Source organism: Myxine glutinosa, chromosome 8 (assembly GCF_964187855.1).
Source record: "Myxine glutinosa chromosome 8, kmMyxGlut1.1, whole genome shotgun sequence".
Classification (NCBI taxonomy): Eukaryota; Metazoa; Chordata; class Myxini; order Myxiniformes; family Myxinidae; genus Myxine; species Myxine glutinosa.
The window spans coordinates 32,935,202-32,955,628 of NC_136268.1; the positions used below are offsets into that span (position 1 = coordinate 32,935,202).

The following is a 20,427-nucleotide window of genomic DNA, read 5'->3' on the forward strand; positions in this document are numbered from 1 at the left end:
TACATTTACATTCAATAACATTCCAATTATAAAATGAAATACCAAATAAATAAATAAATACATTATCTATCTATAATTCCAGCAATCTCTGTGTGTCTGTCTGTGTGTCTGTGTGTCTGTGTGTCTGTGTGTCTGTGTGTTTGTCTGTGACCGCTGTTTCTCGACAACCACGGGTCCGATATACTTGAAACTTGCCAGGTATATTGCTGGGGACCCGAGGATGTGCCTTTTCAAGGTTTGTAATTAATCGGACAAGTACCTACCGAGCTATGTCCAAAAAACGCTTCAACCAATCAGAGAGCAGCGAGCTATCACGTGTGCCGAACCGTTAATGCAATGCAAGCGTTAATGCGTTAATGCAAGGCTTTTCTTTTTTTCCCTCTTCTCTTTCTACTTTTCCTTGCGATTAAATTGCAAACAGCCAAAATACGTTGGCGCTAATTGAATAATTGGCCATTAACACTAAAATAATCGTAACTGCGATATGCCAACTTCCGGACAGTGCAGCCTTCCATGTTGTTGTTGTTTGCAGCAGCTGTTTGCAGCAAGGCAAGGCTTTTCTTTTTTTCCCTCTTCTCTTTCTACTTTTCCTTGCGATTAAATTGCAAAAAGCCAAAATAAGTTGGCGATAATTGAATAAATGGGCATTAATAGATAGATAGATAGATATGCGATATGCGAACTTCCGGACAGTGTGCGCGTTACGAGCTGACCGCCATTACGGTACGTAATTCGATTTCTTATGCGCATTATTTCTCCCAATTCAGTCAGAGCGAAGGGCGGAAGCGAAGAGCGTTGTTATTTTTTGTTTACGGGCGTACGGGCGGGGTAGAGCGTACGGGTAGCGTTTTTTTTTTTTTTGGGCAAGGAACGGGCACCCACGTACGGGCAATGCCCTAGTACGTATAATTAACAAAAAATGTAACCTGTAAAGTGAAATACATTACTCACCTCTTTGTGGATGGAGCTTGTGGGAGTGGCCTATTGCGAGAAGGAGAAGGAGGAGGAGGAGGAGGAGGATGGAGCAGAAGCCACCTTCCACAATGCCTCCACGTCATGATATTTAACAGAAATTCACTTCAAAATAAAAGTGAACCGGCGTTAGATGAAAACATCGTGACATTGTTAGAAAGGTATTACCTTATCGGTTCGCAACATTATAGCGAAATGACATTGTTGGAAGTGACGTTGTAGGAGAACTTGCTGTATTCTAAATGTTGAGATCGTGCAGAGGAATTAATTTTCTTCTTTATTTTCTTGCTGCCGCTCTTTGACACACCCACCCTGCACCCCCTCCTAATTAATGATGATCTTTTCACCACAGATCCTTCGACACACTCCTTGACACGTATCAAAACCCCAGTCTCTACTCTCTTCCCCGACATGATCGTGCCAGTGCAGTCAGCCTTGACAAGTGGGATGGGCGACACAACTCTGCATCAACTGGTCGGCGTGCGGGTCGCTCACCAGGCCTCGCCGAGGTGGTTGGCCTTCTGGTTTCAGGTGGTGAGCCTAGAGTTGCAGCAAATGCAGCCGCATTCCTTCAGCATGCTTGTTATGGGAATGAAGATGCCAAGACTGCTGTACGTCAGCTGAGGGGCATTCACGCACTAGTTTCCTTGCTTGACAGCCCTGTATTTGAGGTACAGAGAGAAGTGGAGCATTGGTAATGTATTCAAGTTTTTGTTTGTTTTGACTGATGTCCTACCTTTTAAAAGTTGATTACCAAGTGGGATGTTTGCAGGTTCAGCGTAATGCCTGTGGTGCTCTGCGAAATATGTGCTTTGGCACCAATGTGCAGAATAAGCTGGCGGTTCGTGACTGCGATGGTGTAATCGCCCTGCTACGTTTGCTCCGACAAACAGACGATCCTTCGTTACAGGACGTTGCTACTGGTATCGGCTTTTTTCCTTCTCGCTTATCTTTATTGGGCCATCTGTGTGGATTACATGGTTACATAAATTGCCAGTCGTTGCTGCACTTCCCCTCTACGGAGTGGCAAAAATATCAAACGAGCTGGACAGATTGGGGATAGACAAAAAGGGCTCACTGGAGTTGCTAAGAAGAGGTCAGCTTAACTGGGACCATAATCAATGCCCAAGGTCAAGGACATTACACCAATGGCTTCAAGAATATGGCAGGATTGAGTCAATTGGACAAGTGTAGGTTCTGCAAGGTAGAAAAAGCACCAATCACCTTTTCTCAGGATATAAAAACAACTCGTATCACAACAGCTGTACACAGAGGACAATCAGGTATGCAGAGTAATCCACTGGCACATCTGCAAAAAAAACCTCTATCCCAGTCTAAAAAAGAAAAGAAAAAAGGAGGAATGGACGGATGGCCCAAAACGTAGTTTATAGGATAGGTGAGGGATCCCTAAAACTTGGTTTAGAGGAGAGACGAGCGATGGCCAATATGTGAAGGATGGCCCAAAACGTAGTTTATAGGAGAGACAATGGATGGCCCAAAACTTTGAGGGATCGACGAGGGATGGCCCAAAACTTCGTTTGTGGGATCGACGAGGGATGGCCCAAAACTTCGTTTGTGGGATCGACGAGGGATGGCCCAAAACTTCGTTTGTGGGATCGACGAGGGATGGCCCAAAACTTCGTTTGTGGGATCGACGAGGGATGGCCCAAAACGTGGTTTGCCGAGATGAATTGTATTATTTATTTCTTCAATCATGACGTTTTGACTCCAACCTGTAATTTTGCTACAAATAAACAGTTGTCCAAGTTGTATCTGTGCCGTCTGATGCAGTTACTTTGCTTAAAACAATGGTAATCTTGGTAAACAACTGACTTTTGGGCCACCCTGTATCAGCACAACCTTCTCGTGTTGCACACAATAATCTTCTTGTTTATTTTTATGTATTTATTTAATTTGGCTGTGGTGCGTATTGAGCGTTTGCAAGCAAATTGTTTGAATTGTTGATCTCCTAGCAAGTCCTTTTACCCCAGTGTACTGGATATACCACAATTATATGATGTGATATCATTTCTTGTTGTGGCAATTAAATTAAGCATGGGTGGCACATCAATGCCAATTCAGCTTTTCCTTCTAATTATGTGATCCATACATTAATTTTAATGGGTTAAGTATCAAGAAAAACAAGTTTATTAAAACATATGTTGCACTCTGTTACTGTTGACGATCGATGGTAATGTTTAAAAAGTGAGTTTTTATTTTTATTTTCTCCATAAATCGTTTGGATTTTTCTCTTGCATGTTGGTTTATAATTCCGTTTTAATACTTTCTTCTTAATTTTGTGGAGGTGTTGGGAGTCAGAAGTCACTCTTTTGTATTTTTGACCTCCATAGCAAAGTGGAGATGAACATGGTGCACTTGTTATTGATCGAATTCTATTTAATCTTATCCCTTCGTTATTCAGTACTTGCTTTATCACAAAGTCAACTTGGCTTGTACAATGACGTTATGGGCTATGCATGTGATAACGTTCAAGGTTTAGGGGGAAGGAGGAGAACGACGTCCCTTCCACCTAATCCCCAAACCGGAGAAGTCAGGAATTCTCAATTTATTCGCCAACGAGGGCCGCATTTACGTAACCTTCATGTGTTTTGCGATCCATACCCTCACCATATCTTACTATGTAAATGCGAGATGTTGAACGTTACATCTGGCAACAACGCAAACCAAATCAATTGTAACGTTTCATTACAACACTTTTGAAAATATCAGTTATGACCATTTAAATGTATAAAATATATTTTATATTCAAATAGGTATCCTTCACGTTCCTTGCGAGACAGTTACATCAGTCTGAAGATGTTAAAAGGGGCAGCAGTAATCCCCCCTCCTCACACACGCTAACCCCCTCTTCCTCCCCAGGAAAAAGAAAACGAATAAAAAACATCGGAACTTTTGCTTTGAGGCACAGTCTGTTGTCTGCATCAAATTGTTGATCGGCCTGTGGATTGACAACCGCTACAATAAGCTAACTTACTTTTATGCCCAAAGGTACCTTGTGGAACCTTTCTTCGCATGAAGAGCTTAAGACCTGCATCGCTGAGCAAGGCCTTGGCGTCCTCACCAACTCCATAATTATTCCTGGCTCTGGTTGGGACCCAAATGCACGGGGTCTCTGTACTGGTATACCGCCAGTTCAACTGGCAAAAGCTTTCCAGAATGCTACTGGTTGTCTCAGGTATTCAAATGATATCAAGCAACTCTAAACATATATTTTAAATATTTTGTGAACTGGAAATGCAACCTTAGTTTGGATCCCCTGATATTATTTGTAATCTGGCTGCGTGTAAACAAAACAACCTGTGTTGTGCTCTGCAGGAACATCAGCTCTGCGGGAAGTTCCGTCCAGGCAAGACTTCGTGGCTGTCAGGGCCTGGTGGATGCTTTGATACACTACATATGTGATGCCGTACAGCAGAGGAATGCGTGTGGCAAGGTGATGCTGGTTATCTGGAGGAATGCTCCCTGTGTTCTCACATTAATGTTAACCATCAATACAAGAAGCTAGGAACCATTTTGATTAAAAAAAAATACCAAGTTGATTTGTAGTTAACACTTTTCATTTAGAGCACTGTCCACGGACTGTTTTTTGCCCACTCAACAGGCGTTGGAGAACTCTGTGTGTGTGCTCAGAAATCTAAGCTGGCACGTGTATCGGGATGAACCGTCGGCACAGGTCTCATCTCTATCTCCATCTACAGCCAAAAAAGCGGGCAAGGATGCACGCAGGCGTCCCAAGGGTGAGATTGTTTGGACTGTATAAAAAATGTGGACGGGATTGAGAGGAATAATTTCCTTTCAGGGAGTCTGTTTATATAATGTTCCAGATATCTGCTGTTAATAAGATGGACAAACTAATAGTGCACACATTTTTCTTAGGATGTAATATGGAAGAAGAAGAAGTTTCTCTTAATCTGCCTGAAAGAATTGAGCCAGCTAAAGGTATGGGATTGATCTGCCAACCTAGGGTTCTAGGAATAATCTGACCTCTTCATCTGGGTTAAGAACCTGCAATGTAAGCTCAATCTTGCACCTGTCTGGTTCCAGGTGCAGAACTGCTGTTCCAACCTGAGACTGTCCGTGCATACGTGGGTGTATTCCAGTGCAGTGACAACAGGCTCACATTGGAGGCAGTGGCAAGCTGTATTGATGCAGTGGCTGCTGGAGATTCTCAGGTGATTTGGCTTGTTCACGTCAAACTCTGAAATGTACATGTCAATTAACCTGTCAATACATCCCTTTCCTCAACTGACCCATTATCTTTCCCTTTATTAGGTTTCCTCTGCATTTAAATGCAGAGGAATACCTATTATTATTCCTCGAGTTTTTCTTTTTCTTCCACCAGTCGTTTACTTTTGAAAACTTTAATATATTTTTAATTTTTTTTTTTTACTGCTCTCCTCCACTTCCACCTTTTGCTTATAATATTTGTAGATAACTTCACTGCATATTAAATCTCATGTTGATTCAGTGGGCAGTGTGTGCACGTTCCATGGTGCGGGTGTGTGGTGGACTTCCCTACTTTGTGAGGGTCCTGGAACAAGTGCTTGACGGTTTGGGAGGATCATCGAGCCGGAGTACAGGGAGCTGTCATGGTCGACTCGTATGGGCATTGGCATCGGCAATGAGAACCCTGGCCAAAGACCCTCGAAACAAGACCTTGTTAGGTGGTAGTTTTGTTCCCTCCCTTTTATTTATCTAATTATTTTGCTTGTTTGGAGTATGTATCTTTGCATTAATACTCAACAGGGTTGAAATCAACTTGAGCACCCTTCTGTGTAATAACAGCAATTGGCCTTACATGAAGTATAGTGGGCACGAGGCTGATAATAAATGTTTATTAATAATGATGTTAGACATTGGAGTATGACAGACAGTTTCTACACAAGGGTCACGTGGACCAATAATTTCCAATGGATTTGGGTGTTCGGAATGGTGTGGATATGAGGATGAAGACAGTCTGTTTCCCCAAGTTGATGCAGTGCCTTCAGAAAGTATTGTCGTGTCCCCGGGGTTAAGACCCCTGGGTGACGGATGACCGAAACGAGCTTTAACTCCGAGGCGTATTTCGAAACTTGGCGGGATTGTCTTTGGCACGCGTGGGAAAGGCCTGAAGCCTTGTCTAATCGGGAACATGCAGGGTTAATCTGAACCCACAGAACAAAGAAACGAAGCAAGACGCACAACAGTAATATGCAACAAATAATGAATTTAATGGAAATAAATGCAAAGACAATAAAAATGTTGAGGTAAAACTAATAGCAATAGGCTAAGGTGAGGGACCCTCCATGTGGACTCGATTACAGACACCGGGAAAGATGAAGAAAAGAAAAAAAGTTTATAATCGGCCGGCACTCAGCTTTGCGTCCACAAATGACTGGTAGAGCTTGCTGGTCGTCGAACCAGTCACCACGCGGGAAGCGCACAAGATGGCGCGGAATCGTGCCTGTAGCCAGCCGCCGGTGTGAGGAAAGCAGGCAGGATCCTTCTTTGTTTCGCTCGTGACCTCAGTCTCCGAAGAGCACCACCGTCCGTCAACCAACACCCCCTCTTAACGTTGCAAAAGTTCCAAAGCCCTGACACGTCTCCTCACCAGCGCACCCGAGATAACAGCGCCCATTCGAGCCGAGAGCCAGAACGAGATAAAAGCGTCCACTCGCCCCGAAGCCAGGACCAAAAGAAGGATGAGAGAAGGGGAAGTGCACCCTCTCCTCTTCTCGCTGATGTCACATTTGAACCAATCCCCACTCCCCACCACTTCAGGCCATGACCAATCATCGTTCCCTTCGGGGCGGGGCCTCAGGGCCTTTCTTGACGCCCATTGACGGTCGAGGCGTGGGCATCCCTGTCACGAGTCGTCGGGGGGGGGGGGGGGCGGAGTGTAATCTCTGTTCGGGATTTTTCAGATGTCGGGGTTTGCTTGCCGATTAGCAAATGTTCTGGTTTCTGTCGGGCTTGTCTGTGTGGTTGTGGCAATGTGCCGATTGCATGGCTGGCCGAGTGAATTTTATAAGAACATTAGGGAAAAATCACAGGGGGCCAATTACACACTGGGGTTTATTATCAATCTTACGCCCGAGAACTAGTTAACACAAAAGCCACGCCTCTTATGGTGACATGCAAACACTCTTAACCTGCACGTTTACCCTGCCTATGTAAATTGAAATGGGCTTTCTACGTGTCACACGGTCCATGCTAAACTATACATTCCTGACTTTGCTAAGGTATTTCATCTCCTACCCCCACAAACGTAAGTCTTCACACCCTTTGACTTTTTCACATTTTGTTTTTTTTACAGCCTGAATTCAAAATGGATTAACTAAAAAAAAATTGTCTCATATCTACACAAAAAAGTGTGTAGGTTTGCCTGTACAAAAAACCTGTGCAGGTTTGCCATTCCAATGCAGGATACTGAAATGGCTCATTCTTTCCAGAAAGCTGGTACTCATTTTGCCTATCACGGAAAGTTGATAGGCTGAGTCAATCCATCACGTATTATCCACCCGACCTGAGTGTAGCTTTCCATCTCAATTACTACCTGAGTCAATCCACCCTACCCTAACAACTGCACAACAGAAGCTTAAACTTAGGACCTTTATCTTAAGTCAACCTCGTTAACTGTTAAGTCAACACCAGGCTTGATCACTTGTAGACCATATATTTTTATGCATGCAATTGTGCTTGCAGCCATTGTGCTTTGAGTGATTGTTCGGAATGTTAAGGTGAACATGGATGTTATCTTTGGGAGCCTTGTTGCTTCCATAGCGCTGTAAAGGTGAAAGGGGTTGACAAATTACCCCAATGCATCCTGGGCTGTGTACTAGCTATGTGAAGTCCTGTAGTTAGATTCAGGATCAGTTTCCCATTTATTTCATTCAAAATTAAATTACCTCTACCAAAGATGGATGGAAGTTATGATTTCACCCCTGTCTGTCTGTTTGGCTGCAAGCAGGTTATTTAAGAAAGTTATGGTGGATGGATTTGGATTAAACTTAGTGGACAGGTTGTGTGTGTGACAGGGACTAATTGATTACATTTTGATGAATATCCGAATCCAGATTCGGATAAGATAATTTTTTAAGTGATTCTTCACCATCGAGAGATGGGACCAAAAATGATAGTCATGGCCAAAAATCTTGGCACCCGTGTACTTTTTTCAAATGCACCATTTCTTCCAGAAAATTGTTGAAATAAAATATTTTGGTATCCACATATGTATTTCTTTAGTTTGCAGTGGAACAAAACAAAAAATGCTGAAAACATTACTAAATCTATGCTTATTCCATGCAGAAATCCTAAAATGGCCCGGACAATATTATTGGCACCTTTTAGAAGTTGTTAGAAATAGATTTCATGCAGGTGATTCTCCTTTACATTGCAATTTAACTCACCTGTGGTGAGTTGCAGGTGCCTGCAATATAAAAATCACTCATTAAACCAGTTTGAATGGAGAAAAGGAGTCATTCTGCTGTTTTGTGTCGGTGTTTACCGCAATGAGCATGGAGAAAATAATGAAAGAACCAATGGAATTGTCTGAAGTCAGACACAAGATTGTAGCCGTAGCCAAGCATGGACAATCTCAAGGCTACATATCCATCTCCCTAGACCTTGATGTTCCTGTGTCCACCGTACGCAATGTTATCAGGAAGTTTAAGGCCCATGGCACTGCAGGCAACCTTCCTGGACATGGCCGCAAGAGAAAACTTGATCGAATATTGCAGTGAAGGATTGTTCGACTGGAGAAAGCACCTCGATCAACTGCCAAACAGATTCAAGCTGACCTTCAGACACAAGGTACGAGTTTCAACTCACTTCATCTGTTGCCAACTCAATGAAAGGGGGTTCTGTGGTAGGAGACCTAGGAGGACCCCACTGCTGAGAGAGACAGAAGAAAGGCTGACTGGAGTTTGTCAAAATCCTTCTGGGAGAATGTCCTGTGGACAGATGAGACCAAATTGGAGCTTTTTGGTAAAGCACATCATCTCTGTTTACAGAAAATAAAATGAAACCTTCAAAGAAAAGAACACCTTCCCTGCAGTCAACCATGGAGGAGGTTCAGTGATGTTTTGGGGTTGCTGTGCTGGCACTGGGTGCCTTGAATGTGTGCACGGCATCATGAAATCAGGAGATTACCAAGGCATTTTGGAGCACAATGTTCAACCCAGTGTCAGAAAGCTGGGTCTCCGTTGAAGAATGTCCTGTGGACAGATGAGACCAAATTGGAGCTTTTTGGTAAAGCACATCATCTCTGTTTACAGAAAATAAAATGAAACCTTCAAAGAAAAGAACACCTTCCCTGCAGTCAACCATGGAGGAGGTTCAGTGATGTTTTGGGGTTGCTGTGCTGGCACTGGGTGCCTTGAATGTGTGCACGGCATCATGAAATCAGGAGATTACCAAGGCATTTTGGAGCACAATGTTCAACCCAGTGTCAGAAAGCTGGGTCTCCGTTGAAGATTATGGGTCTTGCAGCAGGACAATGACCCCAAACGTGCGTCAAAAAGCACTTCGGAATGGTTCAAGACAAAACGCTGGACTGTTCTGAAGTGGCCAGCAATGAGTCCAGATCTAAATCCCATTGAACATCTGTGGGGAGATCTAAAAACAGCAGTTTGGAGAAGGCACACTTCAAATCTGGGAGAACTGGAGCAGTTTGCACAAGAAGAGTGGGCCAAACTGCCAGTAGAGAGGTGTAGGAAGCTCATTCATGGCTATAGGAAGCGCTTGACTGCAGTTATTTTGTCCAACGTCTGTGCTGCAGATGTTAAAATGTTAAAATATGAAGTCTTGGGTGTCAATACTTTTGTCGATGCCATTTCTTTTTATTTTCTGATTTAAAAGGATAGGTTAGGTTCTGAATCAAAAACAAAGGTTCTGTAATATTAACAGTGAAATAAGGAATTGTGGAGACCAAATACTTTTGTCAATTGCAACTTATTTTTAGAGAAAATTGTGAGTTATTTGAAAAGTGCAAGGGTGCCAATATTTTTGGTCATGACATAGCACGATATGTTAAAAGGTCATGGATGGATTATGACAAAACTAGGTGGATAAGTTGGTTAGGTGATTAGAACAAGCCGATTCGATTTATTAATTTTTTTTGTTTAGGTCCAGATCCAGATCTGGCTTATCGGTGGGATACAAAGTGTAAACTGTTTAGCCTGGCAGAGGTATAGGCTCCACTGAGTGCCGTTGAAAGTATGTATTGTTGGTGTCCCTGGTGTTTTGGATTTTCAATTTTTTGTTACACATGTCTATTGTGTTCTCAAATCTTTTTTTTGTTGGTGTTTTTTAAGATGGTAAGATGGAAATCTGTCCTGCTCTAGCAGAGAAAATGGCCTTAAAATGCATGTTGTTGTTGTTGTTGTTTGTTGTTTTTTAAGATGGTATTTTAGGATTTTTTTTTTTTTGGTAATTGAGCAAATAAGATTAATCATGGAATCAATATGATTGGGTTAATGTTTGGGGTCGCGCATGCATCCCGATCAGCATGTGCAGAGGAGTGAGATTTTATTTACTGTCTGGCAATCAAACAAGATTGAAAATCATTTCAAACAGGAAACTTGCTGTTTTTACGGATATTATAAAGGACACAAACAACAGGAACGAACAACTACCGTAACATGTTAAACAAGAGCAAGAATTTCTTTGCAATACATGTCCCCTACCAATGTGATATTTTGTAAGTCTAAAAAGGGCATAACTGAAAAATTGACAAAGCCCTGAAACTTGAACGTGTTCTGTAACTTATCATAATAAAGCCATGTACCAAGTTTGAGTTGAATATGTTAAAGGGTGTAGGGGAAAAAAGTGTTTAAAAAACGCACAGGTGGGACAGACTGAGAGCAAATCTATAGTCCCCTCCGGTGAAACCGGAAGGGCACTAATAAGGTGGTGTAAATAAATGACGCATCAATGGCGGTAAATTTCCAAATATATATATATTTTTTCTACAACCTTTAAAATCGTTATTTCATTTAAATTGAATTAAACACTTTAACATTGTAGAACACAAATTGCCTTTTTGGCATTTCAAAACCCTTCAGTTTATCAATACTTGGACAAAATATTACCACATTTTACCTTATCACAACCAATCAAATTAGCCGCTTGTAGTCACCGCCCATGTCCTTGTTTCTCAAGTCTGTGTGGGGTAGGGTGTTCTATGAACTCGAGTTACCCTGACCTGAGGAGAGGGTATTGCATTTGATTTTGTTTGTCTGTCTGTCTGTCTGTCTGTCTGTCTTTGTTTGTTTGTTTGTCTGTGTTTGTCCGCTCAGAATAAATACGATTTTCTCTGCAATTGTTGGTCTGATTGACAGCAAATTTTCACCATAGGTGCAACTCCACCTGTAGAATTTCTAATGACAATTATGACGTCATAGGTAACGTGGTATGGGCGCCGTCTTGGAAAAACCAAAAAACTTTGCACCTCTATATCTCCGAAAGCGCTGCATAGAAAAAATTGAGACATGGCTCATTGTAAAGAACTCTCCATGTGGAATAACATATGTTAGTGATGTCATAGGTGCCTCCATTATGATGTCATAATCGACAAGTGCAAAACTTCATTGATCAAGATGAAATTTATGGAGGGTCATGTAGGCATAAATTGGTGGAGGACAAAAATAAATGATGACGTCGTAGGTCACGTGGTTCGGATGCCATATTGTTTTGAGTGAAAAGCCTGAAAAACCACTGAACTCCAATTTTCTCCAAAGCGACTGAACAGATTGAGGCCAAAGTTTGCAGGCAGGATCGCATACCCATGACGAACAAAAAAAGTCAGCCAGCATGACGTCATCCATCACATGGTTTCGGAGTTATGACGTTTTTAAGCATAAACTTTAAAAACCTAGCTCCTTCCTTACACAAAACCCTTATAAACCACTGAAAACATGTCCTGGCGAAGGCCTTCAATCTCTGATTGCTCTTTCTGGTTTTGTTTTGTGTTAGAGTTTTGTACACCCATGTAATATTTACCTGACGGTCAATTTACAAGTCGGTCTTGTTGCTTTACCTTTCCAGGTGAGAACGCCATCTCTGCCCTGGTCTCCTGTCTTCCTCCCATATCTCCGGCTCCTCCATCACCACCTGTTCCAGAAGAGGGCAGGGTGGCAGCATTGTGGGCGCTTGGGGAGTTGGTTTGTGGGAGTCCTACGAATGGCCGTGCAGTTTATGAAGCCCATGGTGTGGAACGGTCAGTTCGGATTAACCATGCCAGGTGAGGCACTTTAGCACAGTGTTGTTTGTAAGTTTTGTTAGTAAAAAAAAAAAAAAAAAACGATTTCATAGATTTGTTCCCTTTGTTCCCTCTGCCAACAAAGGTGCATGGAGGTTATGTTTTCACCCCTGTCTGTGTGTCTGTTTGTCTGTGAACAAGATATCTCAAAGTTGTGGATGGATTCGGACGAAATTTGGCAGAGGTGTAGTGGATGTGACAAGGACGAAATAATTACATTTTGGTCCCGGATTCGGATCCGGCTACTAGAATTTTTTAAGTGCTTCCTCACCATTGGGAGATAGGGCCAAAAACGATACATAGCAGGATATCTCAAAGTTGTGGACGTTATTTGGACGAAACTTGGAGAGGTTGGGTGTGTGATGAGGACAAATCGTTTCGTTTTTGGTGAAGATCTGAATATGGAATCGGATACGATAATTATTTAAGTTTTAAGTGATTCTTCAGCATTGAGAGATCGGGTGAAAAGCGATATATCACATGATATTTAAAAAAAAGTTAGGGACTAGTTATGACTAAACTTGGTGGACAGGTTGGTTAGGTGACAAGAACAAGCCGATTAGATTTTGGTTCAGGTTTGAATCCATATCCGGCCCATCAGTGGTATATAAAACAAACTGTTCAGCCTGGCGGAGATATGCGCTCTACTGAGTGCCGTTACAGTTTTTATTATGCTTTTTACCTCCCACAAATATTGAATTTGACTCTCCCCTAAAACCACCCGCCCCCACCCCACCCAAACACCACCCTTTGCCTGAGTTGCCAAAATTTGATACTTTAGCTTAAAATAAATCATATAAGAGTAACGATAATAACTCTTTTCACATATTTAGATGCCTATGGCTGTCGAGGCAGTTTTTCTTTTGCTAGGGGCACAATCCTGGCCGGGTTTTCCACTCCGATGCAGGATACTTGAATGGCTCATTCTTCCCAGTAAACTGGTACTCATTTTGCCAACCTTGGAAGGATGATGGGCTGAGTCAACCCACCTGGTGCTAATTCAACAGCATCACAGGGGCTCAAACTCAGGATCTCAAGATAGCCATCTTAACCGTTAAGCCAACACCAGGCTTCATCTCTTGTGGGCCATCTATATTTATTTTTAGTATGCATATGTTGTAAAATTTAAAAATGAAGAGGCTTGTATATCGAAATATCTTGGTTTTATTGTCGACTAAGACTAAGGACGAAGGACGGGAACAGTGGTGAGTTTGAGGTGAAGGTGGGAGTGCATCAGGGATCGGTACTAAGTCCACTACTATTTGTAGCTGTGATGGAGGTGCTGGCTCAGAACGTAAAGGTGGGTTTACCGTGGGAGTTGTTGTATGCAGATGATTTGGTGTTGATTGCAGAAAGTATGGATGGACTGAAGGAGAAGATGAACAAGTGGAAGGAATGTATGGAGACAAAAGGTCTGAAGGTGAATATCGGAAAACGAAGGTGATGGCAAGTGGTAAAGCATATGGTGAGGTGGAAAGAACTGGGAAGTGGCCCTGTGCTGTGTGCAGGAAGGGTGTCGGAGTGAACTCCATTCAATGTACAATGTGTGCTGAGTGGGTTCATCAAAAATGTAGTGGTTTGAGAGGGTCATTAACCAGTGTGGCAGCTACATTCAAGTGTAAGGTGTGCACAGAGGGAGCTGCGGATGGAGGAAATGTTGAGTTGGATCTTGGAGACAGCGTGAAGCTGGAAGGTGTGAAAACATTTTGTTACCTCGGAGACATGCTGAATGGAGAAGGTGGATCAGACTCGGCAACGGTTGCTAGAGTGAGATGTGCATGGAAGAAGTTTCGGGAACTGAGTGGCGTGCTGACGAGGAGGGGAGTGTCGTTGAAGCTGAAGGGAAAGGTGTATGATGCATGTATGAGAAGTGTTATGATTTATGGGAGCGAGACATGGGTAATGAACGTAGAGCAGCAACCAAGGCTGGAAAGGGTGGAAATCGAATGATTCGGTGGATATGTGGAGTATCGTTGAGAGAGGGGAAGACAAATGATGAATTGCGACAAATGATAGGAATAGAGCCTGTGATGGATGCTGTAAAGGCAAACAGGTTGAGATGGTTTAGTCATGTGTTGAGGAAGGATGAAAGTGACTGGTTGAGAAGAGTGATGGAAATGAATGTAGAAGGAAGTAGAGGACGGGGAAGACCGAGAAAGATTTGGCTAAAGGTGGTGGAATAAGAAATGCGGGCAAGGGGGTCAACAAGGGGAGATGCAGAAAATAGGGCAAAATGTAGAAGATTGTCAATGGGACCGCAAGGCTAACCCCCGCTCTTGCAGGGAAAATGGCCTTAAAATGCCTGTTGTATTGTCGACTAAGTAGTTTAAATGTGACTTGAAATATGCATTTTTTTTTTGAATTGCATTTGTGGGGAAGTGATTAACTGGCCTGGCCCTTCACCCTCTCTATCCCCTGTCCCCCATCTCCTTTCTTTAATGTTTACTCTTTGGAATGGTACTTTAAACAGATTAATATGGCATTTTGTCACTTCTTCGCAATGATGATGAGCACTCTGAGTGGGTCATACATTAACTTTTGGATGGGGTGGTGCAGAAGGGAATACAAGTTCACGGCAGTACTTTGGCTTTGTAAAAATATAAATGTCATGATAATATACTCTGATTCGTGTCTGTGCAACCCTCCCCATATGCATTTGCGTGAAAGCTAATTTGCACTTTTTAAAATTTATTTTTATTATACAATCATTGTCCTCTGTTGTGATTGTGATGTGCACCAGTGATGCTTCCAGCCGAGAGAGAAGGGCTGCAGGAACGCTGCTCTCGTCTCTCTGGGCACAACGAGACGTTCGCAACAAGCTGCATAAAGATGGTTGGAGCAAGGACAGTTTGCTGGTACATTTCGGGGGCGTGAGATATTGGAAGAAATCGATTTGGGATCACACCAGTTTTACTTTGTACTGACCGGTGTTTCTGTTGTGCAGGGCAGTAAGACAAAGAGTGGTGCGCGGCTAACTCGAGGTGATGCACATTGTCTACTCGTACAACCCGACATTTCTTTCATCCGTGTTTCTGAGAATTTGTCTGTCAATTTTCTTTTCTGTTTTGCTTTCCTCCCTTTCCTCACTCCAGACATGAAAGTGTCCGTCAGCCAGGAAGAAATACCTCTGAATGATATGGGTCCAGGCAAGTTTATTTTTCAGCATGTTTTAACTGATACAGATGCATTTCTTCCTCGTTTAACTGTAAAAACTCTTCCCTGCAAACTTGAATGTATTTTTTAATGGAGAGATGCTTTTGAATGTGGGATTTCTGCAAGCTCTGCAATGTCATAATACCCCCTCCACCTCCCCACCTCTTCCTTTTTTCCCGTTCCAGTTCGATGCTAACCTTTCTGCATCCTTCCTGTCGATTGTTTGGGATGAAAGCATCTCGAATGCATAAAAATATCCAGTTGGCTTCTTCGTACAGCCCTTGCCACTACTGCCATTTAATCATGTGGGGTGGCTGTGGAAGTACCAGGGTAAAAGGGATTGTTTGGTTTTGATGTGAAAGGGAGTATGGTTTGTGGTGGGGGACGGGGGATTGTGCCGAGATGAAGTTCATGGGAATTCTCAGGCTCATTGTGAGGAAAAATGGGCCAAATGTTGTAATCGTGGTTTTCGGGATGGTTTTAAAATGAGAATCCCACTTGATCGAAAGTGTGGTTTTGTTTTTATTTTGATCAACGGTTACCTTTTTTTGTCCATGGTGGATTTTCATTTTTATCTAAAACTGTTATTATTTTTCTGTTTTTGACTGTAAGCTGTGGGTGAAAGCAATTTAACCATGAAGATGATGATGATGATGATGATGTTTTCTGTTGGCTGTCAGGATTCAAGTTGTTTAATAAAATATTTATAATTGCCTAAGACTGCATTCATTTCATTACCACCTGCAAGCGAACACAATTTTTTTGTAACATCTAGGTCTCATTGGATTGATCTCACTACATGACACGAAGGTTCAAGAGCAGTATCATTTTTGGCCCCGCCCTCTCAGGTGAGGTAAAAAGGATGAAGGTACATTTCGGGGGAGTGAGGTGTTGGAAGAAATCGATTTGGGATCACATCCTCACGGATGGGGCTGTCTTATTTAATATTTATTAAGTGTGTGTCATGTATGCAGTGCAAATGTTCACCGTTGTATCCCTACACCGGGACCGGGTTGTATCCCTACGCCAGAGCTCGGATGGCGCTGCTGTGAATCGGGCCTTGATCGGCAGAGTGAATAAACGCGTACGACAATTGATCGCAGTTTGTCGAGATACTTTACATGGCGACGAAGGTAAACATCTAGACCATGACATCTTTCGGCCATATCGATGAATTCGACCCTCATGAGGGGGGTTTTGACACGTATTCTGAGCGTTTGTCTTTCTACTTCGAGGCGAACGGCATTGCGACCGAAGGCCTGATGAAGGCCGTCTTCCTGTCCGTTTGCGGAGGTGAGACGTTCACACTCGTTAAAAACCTGATTCGGCCTCGGACAATCCAGGAGCTCACGTATGCAGAGCTCAAGGCCGCTTTGAAGGAACATTGCAACCCATCTCCTTCAGTCATCCTGTGTCGGTTTAATTTTTACATGTGCAGACAGCAGCAAGGTCAGTCGATCGCAGACTTCATTGCACACCTCAAAAAACTGTCACATCTGTGTGAGTTTGGGGACACGATTGATGACATGCTTCGTGATTTGCTGGTGGTTGGCATGTCCGATGACCGCACTCGTAGACGCCTGCTTGCTGAGAGAAGACTGACGTTCCAAAATGCCAGAGACACCGCAATTTCCATGGAAAGTGCTGAACGCAACGCTACAAGCATCGGTGCCACTCGCTCATCTGGTACCAGCCCTGCTGTGAATCGGTTGGATCATGTTCAGCCACAACGTTGGAACAAGGCTCCTCGTCAGAAGCCAGTGCAGTCTCAAACCCACAACAACTGTTTTCGGTGCAACGGAAAGCACCCTCCGGAGACGTGTCGGTTCAAAGATGCCACCTGCCATTTCTGTTCGAAAACTGGCCATATTGCTCCAGCTTGCATCACTCGCAAATCGGGAAAAGGAAAAGCTGCTGACAAGATTCATCAGTTTATCGGTTCGGAGGAACCCGAGCTTGACCAGGTGAGCTCTGTTTCCGACAACTCAGAATCGTATGACCTGCTTCATATTGATTCTCACCATAGGCGGGACCCTCTTCTTGCCAATGTTGTCGTCAACAATCGACCATTGCAAATGGAGGTCGACACTGGTGCGGCCGTCTCGCTCATCAGCCATGCTGTTTTCACAAACCTGTGGAGTGATGCTGACCGACCCCATCTGAAACCTACTACCTATGGACTCTCCACCTATACAGGTGAGAAGATTGTTCCCTGCGGTACATGTGATGTCACGGTGGGCTACGATAACCGTGAGTTTCACCTACCCCTGATCGTCATTCCTGGAAAGGGCCCTTCCTTACTCGGCAGGAACTGGTTGAGCATAATTCGACTGAAGTGGGAAAGCATTCATCAACTCCGGGCAGCCAATGTTTCTCCTACCGCAGCATACACACTCAAAAATGTGCTGGATACGTACCCGGATGTCTTCAAGGATGAGCTTGGAACCTTGAAAGGACATACGGCTAAACTCAGGGTTGACCGGGATGCCAATCCTATATTTTGCAGGGCTCGCCCAGTCCCTTTCGCCCTGCGTGAGCGGATTGACAAGGAACTGGATCATCTTGAAAATCTGGGGATCATCGAGCAAATCCAGTATGCCGAATGGGCGGCGCCCATCGTTCCAGTCATAAAATCGGACCAGTCCATCCGCATATGTGGAGATTATAAAATGACCGTGAACAGGTGTTCTTCATTGGATAAATATCCAATCCCGAGGATCGAAGACCTCTATGCTCGTCTCACGGGAGGCAAGACTTTTACGAAACTCGATCTCAAATCCGCCTATCTACAGCTCTGCTTGGACGAGAATTCGAAACAGTATCTTACCATCAACACGCATCGTGGGTTGTATAGGTACCACCGACTTAGTTTTGGAGTGAAATCTGCACCTGGAATTTATCAGCGTGTCATGGACAGTTTGTTTGCCGCCGAACGCAACGTCGTTTGTTACCAGGATGATATTCTGGTTACTGGTCGTACGGACGCGGAACATCTACAGAACCTGGAGAGAGTTCTGAAGAAGATTTCGGACTCCGGCCTACGTTTGCGTCGAGACAAGTGCAAGTTTATGGTGCCATCAGTCACGTACCTGGGTCATACGATTGATGCCGAGGGTCTACACCCGACAGATGAGAAAGTCCGAGCTATCAAGGATGCTCCTTCTCCACGAGATGTGACCGAATTGAAGTCATACCTCGGTTTGCTTCAGTTCTATGGTCGTTACATCCCGAATGTGACCGACGTTTTGGGCCCCCTTTATCGGCTTTTGAGGAAAGGAGTCTCCTGGAGCTGGGGGTCTCGTGAACAATCAGCATTCCAGACCTCTAAGGATCTGCTCAAATCGTCCAATGTTCTCGTTCATTTTGATCCAGAGAAGGATCTTGTGCTGACATGCGATGCCTGTCGGTATGGAGTGGGGAGTGTATTATCGCACGTGATGCCTGATGGTACAGAAAGACCGGTTGCATTTGCATCCAGAACGTTGACCCCGGCAGAGAAAAACTATTCCCAACTTGACAAGGAAGGATTGGGAATCGTTTTCGGCGTTGGCAAATTTCGCCAGTACCTTCTTGGACATCATTTCACGATTCGCACTGATCACAAGCCGCTGATCAGTCTGTTTGGTCCAACTAAGGCGACATCTGACACACTACCGCCCAGGATCATCCGCTGGTCCCTGTTTCTCGCTGCTTATGACTACACCATATGTTATAAGCCCGGTTCGTCTATCACAAATGCAGATGCCATGAGTCGGTTACGTGGAAAATGGTTGCCTACTCTGGGGATGTCGTGTCGTGATCCCGAAAAATCTGCGTTCCAGGGTCATGGATGAAATCCATGACTGTCACCCCGGGATTGTGAAGATGAAGTCACTCGCCAGAAACTATGTGTGGTGGCCGAATCTTGATGCTGATATCGAACATCATGTTCGACATTGTTACCCCTGCCAGAGCACCCGGAATACACCTGCGAAAGCGCCACTGCATCCCTGGGAATGGCCCAGCGAACCGTGGCATCGCCTACATCTCGATTATGCCGGGCCTATTAACGGCAGCATGATTCTAATAATTACGGACGCGCACACAAAATGGATTGATGCCTATGTGACGCGTGGTACTACGTCAGCCATTGTCATCGAAAGACTCAGACGCTGTTTCGCCACTCATGGTCTGCCCAGGATGATCGTGAGTGATAACGGTTCGTGTTTTTCCAGTACCGAGTTTGCCAAGTTCACACGTCGGAACGGCATCAAACATAAGTTTGTCAGCCCACATCACCAGGCTTCAAATGGCTTGGCCGAACGATCCGTGGGAATCGTCAAATCCGGATTGCAGAAACTTCAGGAGGGAACCCTGGAAACAAAGCTGTCTCGTCTCCTGTTCAAATACCGCATCACGCCACAATCAACAACCGGTGCAGCTCCGTCTGAGTTATTGATGAAACGACACTTGAGATCGACACTTGACAATCTCAAACCAGACATATCATCAAATGTTTATCAAAGCCAGCTTAATCAAAAGTTGGTGCACGATAAGACGTCCAACAGTCGATGTATCAACATTGGAGATCCAGTGTTTGCCCGAAATTTTGGTGCAGGTGCGACGTGGCTACCGGGAGACATCATCGAGAAGCCAGGTCCACTGTCCAGTGTGATTCGCCTGCAGGACGGCCGCGAAATTCGTCGACATCAGGACCACATAACCTACCGTCACTGTGAGTCGATGGAGCCTGTAGCATCGTCACAGTCAGGACAACAGTTCGACCCGCCACTGCCGGAGATCGTCGTGGCCGCTCCAGCCGGCTCGGATGCCCCGAAAACCTCTGCAAACGCTACACCCTTCGTGGAGACCAAAGGAATCACCTCGGACTCTGTATCCACTGGTACACCGCGACCCAAAGGAATCACCTCGGACTCTGTATCCACTGGTACACCGCGACGCTCAATGCGTGAGAGAAAAGCACCCGACCGGTTGAATCTTTGAAGATGTTTTTTTTCACGTTGACACATGTTCTATTTTCACGTATTTTCATTATTCTCATA

General features: G+C 44.1%; 1 protein-coding gene across 1 annotated transcript in view; it reads left to right on the forward strand.

Annotated features, from left to right (window-relative positions):
- LOC137432393 (splicing regulator ARVCF) overlaps positions 1-16,103 on the forward strand; it is a 37,645-nt gene extending 21,542 nt beyond the window's left edge. Inside the window, exons 7-19 of the mRNA XM_078783158.1 lie at positions 1,325-1,643; positions 1,745-1,895; positions 3,982-4,168; positions 4,309-4,426; positions 4,595-4,730; positions 4,870-4,932; positions 5,038-5,165; positions 5,462-5,657; positions 12,019-12,214; positions 14,973-15,087; positions 15,177-15,213; positions 15,325-15,378; positions 15,571-16,103. Coding sequence (XP_078639284.1) covers positions 1,325-1,643; positions 1,745-1,895; positions 3,982-4,168; positions 4,309-4,426; positions 4,595-4,730; positions 4,870-4,932; positions 5,038-5,165; positions 5,462-5,657; positions 12,019-12,214; positions 14,973-15,087; positions 15,177-15,213; positions 15,325-15,378; positions 15,571-15,581 — 1,711 coding nt within the window. The 3' untranslated portion in view covers positions 15,582-16,103. The remainder of the gene's footprint in view (positions 1-1,324; positions 1,644-1,744; positions 1,896-3,981; positions 4,169-4,308; positions 4,427-4,594; positions 4,731-4,869; positions 4,933-5,037; positions 5,166-5,461; positions 5,658-12,018; positions 12,215-14,972; positions 15,088-15,176; positions 15,214-15,324; positions 15,379-15,570) is intronic.
- The last annotated feature ends 4,324 nt before the right edge of the window (positions 16,104-20,427 follow it).